The sequence below is a fragment of the Colias philodice genome, chromosome 8 (genome assembly GCF_061535455.1).
Source record: "Colias philodice isolate Cphi_HAF_F1 chromosome 8, ilColPhil1 Martin Lab GWU primary, whole genome shotgun sequence".
Classification (NCBI taxonomy): Eukaryota; Metazoa; Arthropoda; class Insecta; order Lepidoptera; family Pieridae; genus Colias; species Colias philodice.
This window is the reverse complement of record NC_143093.1, coordinates 3,871,722-3,886,014: the sequence shown is the minus strand read 5'-3', so window position 1 is coordinate 3,886,014 and position 14,293 is coordinate 3,871,722. Positions and strand designations below refer to the sequence as shown.

General features: G+C 33.0%; 3 protein-coding genes across 4 annotated transcripts; all 3 read left to right on the top strand.

Annotated features, from left to right (window-relative positions):
* Nucleotides 1-600: 600 nt before the first annotated feature.
* Nucleotides 601-3,377, top strand: LOC149486428 (E3 ubiquitin-protein ligase Siah1-like). Its single transcript, XM_089698015.1, has 4 exons — nucleotides 601-903; nucleotides 1,214-1,399; nucleotides 1,841-1,982; nucleotides 2,150-3,377. The coding sequence occupies exons 2-4, from the start codon at nucleotides 1,220-1,222 to the stop codon at nucleotides 2,776-2,778; spliced, it is 951 nt and encodes a 316-aa protein (XP_089554141.1). The 5' UTR covers nucleotides 601-903; nucleotides 1,214-1,219; the 3' UTR covers nucleotides 2,779-3,377.
* Nucleotides 3,378-4,041: 664 nt separating this feature from the next.
* Nucleotides 4,042-5,030, top strand: LOC149486427 (gem-associated protein 6-like). The gene is made up of 2 exons (XM_089698014.1): nucleotides 4,042-4,368; nucleotides 4,627-5,030. Exons 1-2 carry the CDS (start codon nucleotides 4,214-4,216, stop codon nucleotides 4,967-4,969), a joined length of 498 nt encoding a protein of 165 aa, XP_089554140.1. The 5' UTR covers nucleotides 4,042-4,213; the 3' UTR covers nucleotides 4,970-5,030.
* A 1,606-nt stretch (nucleotides 5,031-6,636) lies between these two features.
* LOC149486426 (facilitated trehalose transporter Tret1-like) lies at nucleotides 6,637-12,246 on the top strand. Of its 2 annotated transcripts, XM_089698012.1 has the most exons (9): nucleotides 6,644-6,738; nucleotides 6,781-7,012; nucleotides 7,099-7,196; nucleotides 7,336-7,470; nucleotides 8,129-8,212; nucleotides 8,920-9,198; nucleotides 9,369-9,489; nucleotides 10,413-10,544; nucleotides 11,522-12,242. In XM_089698012.1, the coding sequence occupies exons 2-9, from the start codon at nucleotides 6,955-6,957 to the stop codon at nucleotides 12,046-12,048; spliced, it is 1,434 nt and encodes a 477-aa protein (XP_089554138.1). In that variant the 5' UTR covers nucleotides 6,644-6,738; nucleotides 6,781-6,954; the 3' UTR covers nucleotides 12,049-12,242. The 2 variants fall into 2 exon arrangements, with proteins under 2 accessions (XP_089554139.1, XP_089554138.1); XM_089698013.1 differs by lacking the exon at nucleotides 10,413-10,544 and having other exon boundaries at nucleotides 6,637-6,738; nucleotides 11,522-12,246.
* Nucleotides 12,247-14,293: the final 2,047 nt, after the last annotated feature.

The following is a 14,293-nucleotide window of genomic DNA, read 5'->3' as shown; positions in this document are numbered from 1 at the left end:
CCATCATCAGGTCTCCAGAATATAGTAGAGTCCGTTTTGAATAAAATTAATTTCTAAATCGGTGTTTTCTTAACTGTTCCCCACTCTAGAACTTATAATTACTTAGTCATCTTAAGGTCTCCAGAATGGGTCATGTAGTAGAGACTTTGCTTATAACGGTTAATTTTGAAAGATGAGTCTTCCTACATTACATTTACAACATACATAGTACACAATATTTACTATTCATAAATGTAATATGTTACTGCCTCTCAGAGAAAACATAAATTAGGTAGAAACCACTAACACATTACGATACAATACGATACATTTTACAATTCCATAATCTTTGGTCACTTTTACTTCAACAATGATGTATATTATAGAGGGCGGTTAAAAAAACAAATTCAAATATAGTGACAGAATCATTAAGGTCGTTGAACCATGTAATTGCCTTAAGGTTTTTATATATTTTGTTATTATTAGAGCCTTACTATTTTTTACTTTTTGTATATTGCAACCATAAATAACGTTATACGTAAATAAATGTACCTAATTATGGTAACATTAGAGTAGGTATTAGGGGAAAAACTTAATCATAATCACTATATCCGTTAAGTTAATTCGTAAGAAAATATGAACCTTACTACAATAATTACAGAGTTTCTTTTTTTTCGATACGATATTATACCTAGATATCATACATAAGTGACGTGTAATCATAATTACAAAAGGACAAAGGTACTCTTTGTGATAATCAAACATGGAGTAGGTACTGCAGGAAGTGATACTGTGATAGAGTTATTTTATTCATTATTGTTTGAATTTTCTGTTTGTTCTCAAACTTATAGCTTTTTGTCAATAGAAACAAGATATTATTTTATCAATCAGAATCAATATTTATCACTTAACTTATCATAAAAAGTAAGTAATTTTAATAATTATCTTTAATGTGTTTTCATTTGCTAATGACCTTACATGTAAAAACATATACATACTTAAAAAAGGTAAAATTTTTGCTAATGACCTTACATGTAAAAACATATAAAAAAGGTAAAATTAATTTATTAATAACATTTTCCATTTGACTGCATTCGTGTTTTAAGTTAAAAGTTAAAACATCTTTTGTTTAAAAATTTAATATTAAATTAAGAAGTTTAACGTGGTTGCTAGTTGAAAACTAGTGTTGAAAGTGGTAGATATAATGTCATATACTACTCAATTTTATTTTAAGAAAACAATGGAGGCCCCTCAGTGCCCCGTGTGTGTTCAGGCTATGACTGTGCCAATATTCCAATGCCAGTCCGGGCACAGCTTATGTAATACCTGCACCAGAAAGTTAACTCCACCGATATGTCCCATGTGTAGACAAACCATGACTCAAATGAGAAACTGGCAATTAGAAGACTTGGTGGCACAGGTAAGGTTTTATTGTATTACTAGTTTAACGCCCGTGGCTTCGCCCGCTTTGTCTAAAACCTAATAAATTATATACAAAAACCTTCCTTTTGAATCTCTCTATCTATTAAAAAAACCGCATCAAAATCCGTTGCGTAGTTTTAAAGATTTAAGCACACAAAGGGACATAGGGACAGAAAAAGCGACTTTGTTTTATACTATGTAGTGATATATATTTTTATATCCATATTATTTATATGATGTATGATTAAGAGTTAAAGTAGGTAAGTCTCTTGAGAACTCTAGAAGTGTTTGGATGATTTGAAATCATCAAATAACGACACAAATATTTTTAAACGAATAAAATGTTACAAATATGTATTATCATTGCAATGTAAATTTATTCAAATAATTTTTATTTTGTATGGATATTAAACTGTAGGTATTATATCAATATTTACAGTCAGTTACACCATGTCCAAACAAGAATAAGGGATGCATCATAAGATCAACAAGGAAAGACATGGAGGAACATCTAAAGGAGTGTATTTTCAGGATGATTGATTGTCCACTTGGCAAAACATTTGGAACCTGTTCGTGGTCTGGTAAGTAGTTAAGTCTTTATCGGTTTTATCCTATTTTGTTTACTTCAGTTTTAATATGTTTTTATGTACAACGTTACATGCCATGCCTATTATATTATCCTGAATGTTTTTTGTTGCAGACAAAGCTTGTTAATAAATAGTATAAAAATCGAATTTTTCTTTTTTAGGAAAACACAAGGATTTAATGAACCACTTCCAAGAGTCTCACCCTCAAAACTGTGATAAAAAGCCAAATTCAGATATAACTATTGAAAAAATTTCTTCTACCTCTGATCATCGATTCCTATATTTGCTCCAACAGAACAAACAAGTATTTATTTTATCTTTCAAAATTGACACTGTTCAAAAACTTGCTTATTGGTTGGTTCAATATTTGGGAACTAAAAGTGCAGCTATGCAAAATATTTACGAGATACATATTACAAGTTTGCAAAATGTAAAACGAAAGGTGGTGTTTGCTGATCACTGCTTCAGTGATTCAATGGATGTCAATGATGTTTTTCGTCAAGCCAAATGTGCTGTAATGCCCCTAATAATGTTGAATCATTTTATAGGAAATTCCAAATTGGTATTTCGCTGTTTGATTAAACGTAGAAGTAGTGAACCAGAGCCTTTGGTTAGTCAAAAACCAAATTTCATTAAAGGTAGATCATTAAGTCAAACTAGACCGGGGCCTTCACACGGTGGACCAAAACATAATACTTATCATCAAACTAGACCGGGACCTTCACACGGTGGACCAAAACAAAATACTTATCAAGGAAAGCAGATAAAACCACAAGGGAAACCTATTTAAAAGTTTGTCCTTCTGCCTTCCTAATATTTCTAATGAGCCATTTAGTTTCTTCATCCTAAAGTCTAAGTAAACTATAGTAAGATGATAATATTTACAAGAAGTTTTGTAATAACTTTGTACCAGGTATATAGTAACTAGACTGCTTGACGGCTGAGCGTAACCGAGGGGTCTGGGTTCGATTCACGGTGAAGATGTACGCATAATGCATCTGACCCATACCCCACTAGGAGACATGGGACTTCACTTCACTTCTGTAGGATTAATAATTAAGTATTAAGGATTATGCATGGAAATTAGAAATTAAGCAGTCTATTTAGATTATGTTCCTCTATATTTTTTGTTTTAAATTGTGAAATAAATTAAATCATAATTAAGTATTGTGTGTATGTATGTAATCAATAAAATTATGAATATTAGATTTTGTGTGGATTTTGTTTAAGTTTTCGTACCTCCTTCTGGTCCCTCAATCTATATTACACCAGGGTAGATTGGTAGAAGCCTTTAAAAATAATAAAAAGTGAAAAAAAATCGCAGTAGGATGAAACCCATTAGAAAAGGAGGAAAATATGATAAAAATGTAAGGAAAAATAAATTACGGTCAATCCGAGTTCGGGAAGTGGTGGAAAAAATGGTCTCTCTCGATTTCCGACAAAACTACAAGTCCTAGGGAAAAAAGTTCAAAGACAAAGTTGTAGGTAATAAAAAGATCTACAACTTTTGTATTAATAATTTTTTCATATAACCTCAAAATTTAGGTGAAAAATTCAAAAAACCAAAAGTGATAGAACATTATTACAACGTCATATTAAGCTACAACATGACGTAAACTTATTTTTTAATGTTTTAAACGAATTTCTTACTTATTTTATTTTGCTCCTAGCTCCTATACTATAACGATTTCAGGGTTACCGCTTTAGCTACATTATATTATTATTATCAATCCATATATAATAGGCTGTAGATAAACGTATCTACAGGTTACGTCAATCTCATACATTCGTAGTCTATTCTATTGAACGCTACGCTAACAGAAAGCTACTTGACTAGGGGGGCTGTAGTATTTGCGTGAAAAAGTAACAAACATACATATACATACTCATACATCCATCCTCACAAACTTTCGCATTTATAATATTAGTAGATAGGATAATCCAAAAATAATGGACGCGAGGAGCTCAATGCTTGCTCAATGTGAACGAAGCATTAAGGTATGCTCAGATGAAATCTGTCAAGTGTCAACCATCCAGCTTGTCATTAATTGTCAATTGTCATATTGTGTCATAATAGCTGAAGACCTCGTACAAAATACAAATAAAATTTCAGAAAGTTTATTGAACAATGTTATTAATATTATAATAGTTGATTCGATGTATATATAATATTTACATTATAGAATGATTTATCGACTAATGATACATTAAGAATAAAATATATAATGGATACTATAAACAATGTTATAAGTGATTACAGTACATTAAAAGGCGATCCAGAATTTTTGATTTCCTTAATTAATAAGTACGTTAAAGTGGATGTTCATAAAAATGTAACATTTGCAGGATATGTGTTAGCTATTGATCCAGAGCAGTATAGGTATACAATACTATTGTTACTAATTTTGAAATACCTACTATATTGAGTTGATAGTTCATTCTTTCATTTGATTCACTATTTTATATTGATCTTTATGTGCAAAACCACCATGTGTGTTCCTTTCTTAAATATATTATAATTAATAATACACAAACAATGATCAATTTGATAGTTGTTTTTTTAATTTTTAGCAAAGGGGCTCATATGATAGAACCTGTAGCTTTACATATTATATCACTAAAAAGCATTTATTTTCAGTATTATTTTATTGGTATTACATGGAGATTCATATAGAAGAGTGCTAATACCCGGACATGCAATATCAAACATTACAGAAAGTACTCCTTTATCAGACATCAAACCTTTGCTTAACACAACCCATATAAGCACAGAAAATGTATCAGCAAGAAAACTAAGGATTATATCTTGGTTCAAAAAGAACTTATTGCCAGTGACTGAGTCTGGTGATAATATTACCCTTGGAAATGCTACTATTTTACCACCCTATGGGCCAATGGATATTTGCACAGATAATCCAATAGTAGCCAATCAAGTACGAGGTATCATTATGAAAATGCCTGTTGATTATGCACCTGTATGAAATGTATAAAATTGTCAGTTTACCCTGAATTATTTTGATATGAATAAATTGGTTTTATGTCTTAACATATTAATTTTAATAAACATATTCCACAAATGAATTTATTTAAGGCCAAGCCAAAACTCAAAACACAGAGGGAATAGCCAAACCAATTTTATAGAGATATGCTTAAAGGATTCTAACCATACAATCAAAGAAACTATACCTAAATTATCTATTTCTGTTTGAAATTCTTAAAGCATCATTTTACGAAAATAATTATTAGGTATATCATTGGCCAAGAATTTTAAAACAGATAATAATTTTATTCTCTAATTATTGAAGTTTAATATGTTGATTTCCCGATGTACAATGGGACATACATATTTTATAGTCGGTTGTATGCATAGATTAACTATGTATTACTACGTAAGTTGTATGTGTTTGATTGGTATGTTATCATATATAAATAAAAACATAGATAAATAACCGTCTAGCTCTTTATATCATTCATAATCTATACTTTAATATTATAAAGCTGAAGAGTTTGTTTAAACGCGCTAATCTCAGGAGCTACTGGGCCGATTTCAAAAATTTATAGCCAATTTATCAAGGAAGGGTTAGGGCTATCATCACGCTAAGAGCGTATACGCACTATCACCTTGGCCACGGACACCGGCGGCGCGACCGACGGCGCGACGGGCGGCGCGGCAATTCGCGCGGCGCGGTAAGCACGCCACGGGCAGTTGCGATCGCCGCCGCGACCAGTGTAGACGAGGAGACGAGATGGCTTTATCAAAGTTAGCTCGACGTTGTTTGGAGAGTAGCAGCTTTTTTGCTCAAGATTTAATGTTTGGAAGATATAGTGGAGTACACGAATTAAATAGAAATCGTGTTACAGACGGAGAATTCCACCAAAAATATGAAAAATATAGGCATGATGAAAAATTATGTTGCGGGTGGCTAGACTTCCAAATAGCTGGTCTAGCTAGAATTTCTGCAATAAAAGCTTCCGTCTCCATTTTCGCGAAAAAAAAACAAACTATTTTAAATTAAGTTCGCTCCGGGAGTAGTCGCCGCGTCTGCCGCTCGACTCCGTGGCCTGCGCCGTAATAACTCATACATTTGTTTCGATCGCTAGTCGTGCCGCGCGATTCGCTCGGGGAAATTCGCCGGTCGTCTCGCTGGTCGCCGCTGCGCGTGGCATGCCCAGTACATTTCCATACATTTGATTCATTCGCAAGACGCGCCGCCAGTCGCGCCGCGCGAATTTTCGCTATAGCGAATTGTCCGTGGCCAGCACGTATGCGCACTGCGATGCGGCTACCGCAGACCGCACAGTGCGCATAGAAATGAATATTACGTACATAATTGTGCTTGCGGTCAGCCGGACGGCTACCCGCAATGCGGCTACCCGCATAGTGCGTATACGCTCTAAGACCAACAGGAGTGAAGCAATGCGGGTGAAAAGGCGGAGCACAGCTATATAGTATCCAATAAATACAAAGGTTTATTATATAATCAAATAGGTGCATTTATTTGTTTTCATTCGTCATTCATATTTTATATCGTGTAATAAATTAGAAAGGGTAGTCTAGATTATTTTTGTCCACTTGATTTGAGAATGCTTTCATGTTCTAGCATAATCTGTGGCGTAGAAATTACTATACATTGTGTATGAAAAGATAATACGAATGACGTCATAATACGTCGTAGCTCGTTATGATTGTAAATTTACGTAGGTATGTACCTACTTGCAGCAAATAAACTCCTACTGTCTACACTCTACAGTCTACAGCTCAGAGCAATAAACCTAGGTTTATTCCTCTGAGGTCTACAGTATAATTTTGTGACATTCGTACACATTCGTATAAACGACGGCTACCGATAAACGTGTATATTTCAATGCATACCATTGTTTTGTACAGAGTATTAAAAAATAATTTTTTTTTAGTAAATTTACAAAAATGAATTATTAAACAAAAACTCATTATTATTTTGAGAAAATGGGCTCTACACCAGTATCAATAAGTAGAAAAGTGCAATATTTAGCGGGCATAAGCGGTAAGTGGCGACTTTGCGATTGGCGGCAATTACAAATGTTATCGGAGGAACTAATGAGTGAGTGCCATTATTTATTTTGTTCTCAGTATCCTTCGCGTTTACATTTACCGGGGCTGCATTATCATGGCCATCGCCCGCAATTCCAAAGTTCAGAAATGGAGAAGCAAATATTCAAATTACTGACGTAAGTTACGCGATGTGAAAAAAAAAAGTTTTTTGTTGTTTTCACAGTATTTCATTCCAAATGTTTAGAATGATTACTGCATGCTTTCTAATATTCAATCAATCAAATAATATAAGTTAGAGATATGTACGTATTTTAGGAGCAAAGTTCATGGGTGGTCGCCCTGTGTCCTCTTGGAGCTCTACCTGGTTGTTATCTTGGACAGATTTTATGTGAGGGAATTGGGCGTCGACGGACTGCGCTTGCGGCGCTTTTACCGGGATTTTTAGGTGCAGTACGTTGATTCGTGATTTTAATATATTGTAGTTGCCATACTTTATAAAATGATCATCTCTACATTTATTCAAATTAACTTTACCAGAATTTTTTAATCAATTAACTAGTTAAAAAATAACCCTGAAAAAGTTACCAATTTAAATGGTTGGCATAATTCAAAATGCCGAGAAATTCAAATTTCGTAAAAGTAGTTACAGCTCATACGTATGTAGCGACGACAAGCCAATTTACGAGTTACCGAATTTCAAGTGTAGTACCTAACTACTAAGAAAGTTCACACCATAGGTTCACACGGTAACTCGTATATAAACAGTTCGTGCGCTATGCATGAACAGTCATGGGCTTGTCGGGACGCGGGTTGGTCGCATTAGGTCGAATATTAATTACATACGAATATATATATGTAGTTAATGAAATATAACCTTTGCGTAGTAATTTCATCTTTTATTACACCCGCATATAACAAGCCCCTACACGTACATAAATTTTACAGAAACTATTAAGAACTATAATTGCACTGAAAATTTGAAGGCTACAGTACCATTTCCTCGCAATCAGCACATTAACAACGCCTAAAAAGTGTCCTTTTATGTATCTAATGTTCAGAATCACTAACATTATGTTGTGTGAAGATTAAATTGATTATACATTTACAGCTTCTACTGCTATTTACTAAGACGCCGTGGATTATGTGCATAGCAAGAATAACGATTGGAATTGCAAATGGAATCACAGCCGTGGTAAAGAAACATTTCAAAACACATAATATACCTACTTAAGTACATTATTTTTCATCAGCTTCATCTATGTTAATAAGTATTTGAGATACTCCTCTGTACGTCCTTTGGACTCGATTTTGAACCACTTTAAACGGATAGATTGAATTCGAACTTTGTACCCTAACTATTTCATGAGTTTATCTTCCCTCGTCCTCACATCCACTAGTCGATTATATACTTAATACTATGTCATACAGAATACTTATAGGAAATTATTGTGTATCATAGTATGTTTGATATATACGCAATAGATAGATACTCTTAAACGCAAAAACATCAGCCCCCCTAGACAAGTGGCTTTCTATTAGCGTAAAGTTCAATAGAATAGATTATGAATGTATGAGATTGACGTTTGATTACGACGACGACGACGACGATTGATTACGTCAATCTCATACATTCATAATCTATTCTATCGAACTTTACGCTAATAGAAAGCCACTTGTCTAGGGGGGCTGTTCGGATTTATATACCTAAAATTAAAAATTGATAGATCATCACAATCTGAATTAGTTCATAGGTTTATTTTCACCCGGGTGCCATTCTATTGAAGATGAGAGAAGTCGCAGGTCCTAGTTAGTAGATAAAGTAAAATACGGATGTTTGTTTATAGTTATCCTTGCGTCGTGTACATCATTTGATTAAGATGCAGATAAAACATATTACAGGTGACAATGGTATATTTAACAGAAATAGCTGATAAAGAGATCAGGGGCGCTCTGGGAATGCTGACTCAAGTAATGATTAATGGGGGAAATCTGGTTATGTATGGAGTGGGGCCCTTCGTGTCATATACAGCACTTAACTCCATACTTCTCTCGTTGTCGGTTATATATGCCCTGCTGTGTCTCTGGATACCGGAGTCGCCATACTATCATTTGAAAGACGGGAGAATAGATGCTGCGAAGAAAGTATTCATGGTTATAAAAGGCACCAAAGATGAGGCGGTATGTATATGTACTCGTAAATGTTCATCGCAATAATAAAATAATAAATATGCACTTTAATGATGCCTATGGAAGAGTATCTAGAGATATATGTATATGTAGAGATGTGTAGAGTAGGTATATAAAGTTTTGAGTTTTGGTTTTAAGATTTAACAAATTATAATTTCTAGTGGGCAAATGAACAATTGGCTATTATGAGGCAACATGTGCAAGAAAGTATGGAAAATAAAACAACTGCAAAAGAGCTTTTGACTAATTTACGATACCGAAAAGCACTGTATATTGTTGCAGGTAAAATATATCAAATTTTGATTAATCTATAAATTTATAATAATCATAATCTTCTTTAAAAAATTATAGGTAAATATACTAACAAAACATGGAAGAGTTATATGAAGGACTAAATGTACGTATAATTTTGAATAATAAAACTATGACCTTTAGTCTTAAACGTAGAAAGATAGAAAAATACATAAACGTACCAAGTGTTTATCAAGAGATTTCGTTATATCCATATTACATTGATACTTTGTATTGTAGATAAATATCGTATATTGCTATCTTTATTTGCTAACCTTCACTATAATATTTAGTTTTGTAGTGTATTGTTATATGTAATTTTTTTTAAATTACTGATTTTTAACCGATATCCCTGCAAACGACGCATTTTTTTTTTAATTTAAAACTTAGTATTAATTTAGATGCGCGAATTCTGGAGATGATGTCGCGGTCAGTGCTATCTTCTTATCAATGTTCAATTTTATAACAAATATTTTGAGCAATTATTAGGAAATCAATTCATTATAATCAATTATTACGTTTAGTTTATCTGTCGAAAAGAGCTTTTTTCAAGTGATTCTTAAAAAATTCAAATGCTATTCAAACAGCTAACAATGGTACCTACCTGATTTTATTAATAAATGCTCAAAAGTTTTGTTTGTCTAGAAAAAAGCAATACCTGTACAATATACATACCTAGTAATGTATATTATAACTAGTTACCTACCTAATTAAAATTCCATTTACTTAAAATTCTACAAACAAAATGTGCCAATGAAATTAGTTTTGTATTAGTGGTACTTTTGAAGATATAAAAATAATAAAAAATGTGGATTTTTACAGTATTATTAAAAAATACATTTATTTTAGATACCAACTTTTTGACATACGGTATCTGTAGACAGTTTTTAATTTATAAAAAATTGTCTAAATAGGTTTAAAGATCCTACAGTACATGACGGGCCAATGTGCGATTCAAGCGTATTTGGAGCCTATATTCCGTCAGAGTAGTTCTGTGTCTGGGCCCTATGTCAGCATCGTGTATGGCTTAGTCCAGTTTGGAGCGGGTAAGGCGTCGTTTATAGTACATAATATATATTTGCGTGATATCTACGCTAAAATTTACTTAAGACAATAAGCTAATGAATAATGAAGTCGTTAGTACGCTGTACGCATAATAGCAATTAATAATAAAGTTGAGTCAAATACTATTATTAGTTATCCTTATACCGAAGTAAAACTCGACGTTCTTGAGAGTTGAGCTTACTATAATATTATATCTTTGTTTTATTATGTTTGTATAATATGCAAACGCTACCTTATTTATGGCTATTATCAAATAATACATAGGGACAAGGCGCTGGTAGTATTCAATTGTAGATTAAAGTCTAGAGATAATAATTTATTGAGTATGGAACAGTTATCAGTTACACAAATAGAAACGCGGAAATAGGTAAAGAAATGTATGTACCTACTTACCTCTAAGTTTTTATATTATATAGTTTTCAAAGGTCACTGCTAACAAATGAAATACTTAGTAAAAATTTGTTGCAAAATATGAAAATTACAGTTATCTCACATAATATTTAAGTATATAAAGGAAAAATGAATCGCTAAATGTGTTGATAAGTGCGGCGGCTTTATATAATTATACTCAAGAACGGCGGCTTAGAGTATAATTATATAAAGCTAATAAATAGTTTACTAATATATAGGTACTAAGCACTATTCATGAGCTATGCAGGTCTGTAATAATATACGATGTGTAGTTTGATAGTGCAGTGAACTTAATGCATAAGTAAATAATAATTATTTGTTATCTTAATACTGTCTAGCGCAGTCTAGAGCTATCTATCGTTGTATAATTTGCTTGTCTTTAAATGTAAATTCATATCATTTTTCCAGCCACGTAATTAAAATAAACAATTAAGTATTTAAAAAATGAATAAGCCATTAAAAACCTTAGTTTGGTAATAATTAGGTATTTATGTAAAGTTTTTCAAATTAATAGTTACTTATTACAAATTTGTTTTTGTGTCTACAGGTATTGGCGCAACATTTCTTACTGGATACTTCGGTCGCAGAATTTTAATGTTGATATCCAGTACGGGGGTTGCACTCTCTCTGACCGCTGTTGGAATATATTTCTTTTTACAAGACGCTTATCACCTTTCACCGGAGAAATTGACATCGATATCTGCATTGCCTCTAGTTGGTGTGATGGGTTTCAATATATTGTATAGTGTCGGTTTGGGTAACCTGCCTTATATTTTACAAGCAGAACTATTCCCTATAAACGTCAAAACCGTTGCATCAAGCTTAGCCACTATGATAGCATGTATTATGAACTTCCTCGTCACGAAATCGTATCAAGGCATCAAAGATGTGTTCGGACATTACACGGTTTTTTGGTCATTCGCTAGTATCGCATATTTTGGTATATTTTTCATATACTTTTTTGTGCCAGAGACAAAAGGAAAAACTTTGGAAGAAGTTCAAGATAATATGAAGAAGGAGGCGGTTGAATTAGAACTATTGAACAAAGATGATATTGTCAAAGCCAAAGAATAATAAAAAATGTATTATTGTAAGTTATGTTTTTGTTATGTGATTAAAAATTCAGATATTATTTCGATGTTTTATTTTAAGATTTACGTAATCATAGAGCCTAATAGATAAGGAACATAATTCTGATTTTGGAAACAACCTCGTTTATATTGTACCAGAAATTTTGGATTAAAAAAAATAAGAGAGTTATGTAACTATTATAACTAAGAATGACATACAGGGTGTCCCAAAAAGTAGTGATGAACGGAAGCTGGGAGGTAGAGGACCTAGAGGGCTATCCGAATCACCCCCATGTATGTAATGCGATTTTTCGTATTTTCGGAGTTATGACGTTTTTTTTCAATTTTGTCACCTATCGCCGAGTACGATGAGATTTTCACTCATGGTGACGTCAATTATTGCGGTAGATGCTTGATTTTTTTTGTGTGCTAAGCTGAAAGATAGGACAATTCAGTATGGTAACATTTATTATCGTTAGATCTTCGAATGGAATAAAAAAAAAGAATTAAATGCCAAGAAAGATAAAATTACCCAGTATGTTCACAACTTCAAGGGCCCATAAAAAAATAAAATCACATAAAAAAGTTTTCCATTTGGCTTTTAAAAACTTGCTCTATCTATCAGGTAGCTACCCTAAAAATTTCATTTTATTATTCAGAAGGCTTCGATCGAAAAATTGAAATCTAAATTTGGTACGTGCAAAAGTTGAATTAACATTATGATTAATAAAAACAAATTAAAACCAATAAATAGGTGTTTAATTACCAGAATTTTTTTTAAATAACCCCGCTGTTGCTCAATGCAAGTGCGACATCACCGTAAAAAGTTGTCTTTTAAATGCTGAATGCCCTATTATCATTTTTAATGGTTTCTTCTGAATTTCCGGGTTATTTCGTCCAAATTGTGGCATTCTCTCAAGTAGCCGAGGTCTTTTTAGTATCCCCATTGAAACAAATCAATGGGGTTTAGGTCGAGGGACCATGGAGGCCAGGCTTTAAGACAGGAGTCACCGGCGCATGCGCAGGCTGCAACAACCAATCCATCTTTCAGGGTATCTTTGCCCTTTAGCCTGGCCTCCACGGTCCTCGGACATAAACCCTATTGATTTTTTTCCGTGGGGATACTACAAAGACGAGAGACTGCCACAATTTGGACGAAATTACCCGGAAATTCATAGTAGCAGAAGAAACCATTAAAAATGATAAAAGGGCATTCAGACATTTAAAAGACAACTTTTTACGGTGATGTCGCACTTGCATTGAGCAACAGCGGGGTTATTTTAAAAATTTCTGGTAATTGAACACCTTGTTATTGGTTTTAATTTGTTTTTATTAATCATAATGTTAATTCAATTTTTGCACGTACCAAATTTAGATTTCAATTTTTCGATCGAAGCCTTCTGAATAATAAAATGAAATTTTCAGGGTAGCTACCTGATAGATAGAGCAAGTTTTTAAAAGCCAAAAAGAAAACTTTTTTTATGTGATTTTATTTTTTTACGGGCCCTTGAAGTGGTGAACATACTGGGTAATTTTATCTTTCTTGGCATTTAATTCTTTTTTTATTCCATTCAAAGATCTAACGATAGTAAAAGTTACCATACTGAATTGGCCTATCTTTTAGCTTAGCACACAAAAAAAATCAAGCATCTACCGCAATAATTGACGTCACCATGAGTGAAAATCTCATCGTACTCGGCGATAGGTGAAAAATTGAAAAATAACGTCATAACTCCGAAAATACGAAAAATCGCATAACATACATGGGGGTGATTCGGATAGACCTCTAGGTCTTCTACCTCCCAGCTTCCGTATATCACTACTTTTTGGGACACCCTGTATATTTTATAAATAAATACAAAAATAAAATATAACGTTTTTTATTGTGATCTAGCTGCTCCCGCGTTTTTCCTTTTAATCCTAATGTTCCTGAGGGAATATCGGTGTAAAAAATAGTCTAAGTTACTCCTAATAACAACAGCTATCTGCTAGTGATAATCACATCAAAATCGGTCGGGCCGTTCCTGAGACTAGCCGGAACAAACAGACAGACAAAAATTGTAGCATGTATGCATTAGTAAACTCAAACATTAATTTATTCATTGACTTCTTTTAGAAGCACTTTCGAATCGTCATTACATATTTTTAACATTTACCAATGTAAAAATCGTTTTTTCCATTTTAAAAACAGACACTCCAATTTTATTATTGGTAAAGATTGTGATCATAGTACAGAGCCTTACTCTAAA

Bases quoted from the DNA above. Each gene is read 5' to 3' on its own strand.
- LOC149486428 (XM_089698015.1), top strand. From the start codon at position 1,220: ATGGAGGCCCCTCAGTGCCCCGTGTGTGTTCAGGCTATGACTGTGCCA. The intron at 1,400-1,840 runs GTAAGGTTTTAT...CAATATTTACAG, and splicing joins TAGAAGACTTGGTGGCACAG to TCAGTTACACCATGTCCAAA. The intron at 1,983-2,149 runs GTAAGTAGTTAA...TTTCTTTTTTAG, and splicing joins TGGAACCTGTTCGTGGTCTG to GAAAACACAAGGATTTAATG.
- LOC149486426 (XM_089698012.1), top strand. From the start codon at position 6,955: ATGGGCTCTACACCAGTATCAATAAGTAGAAAAGTGCAATATTTAGCG. The intron at 7,197-7,335 runs GTAAGTTACGCG...TACGTATTTTAG, and splicing joins CAAATATTCAAATTACTGAC to GAGCAAAGTTCATGGGTGGT. The intron at 7,471-8,128 runs GTACGTTGATTC...ATACATTTACAG, and splicing joins TACCGGGATTTTTAGGTGCA to CTTCTACTGCTATTTACTAA.
- LOC149486427 (XM_089698014.1), top strand. From the start codon at position 4,214: ATGGATACTATAAACAATGTTATAAGTGATTACAGTACATTAAAAGGC. The intron at 4,369-4,626 runs GTATACAATACT...ATTTATTTTCAG, and splicing joins ATTGATCCAGAGCAGTATAG to TATTATTTTATTGGTATTAC.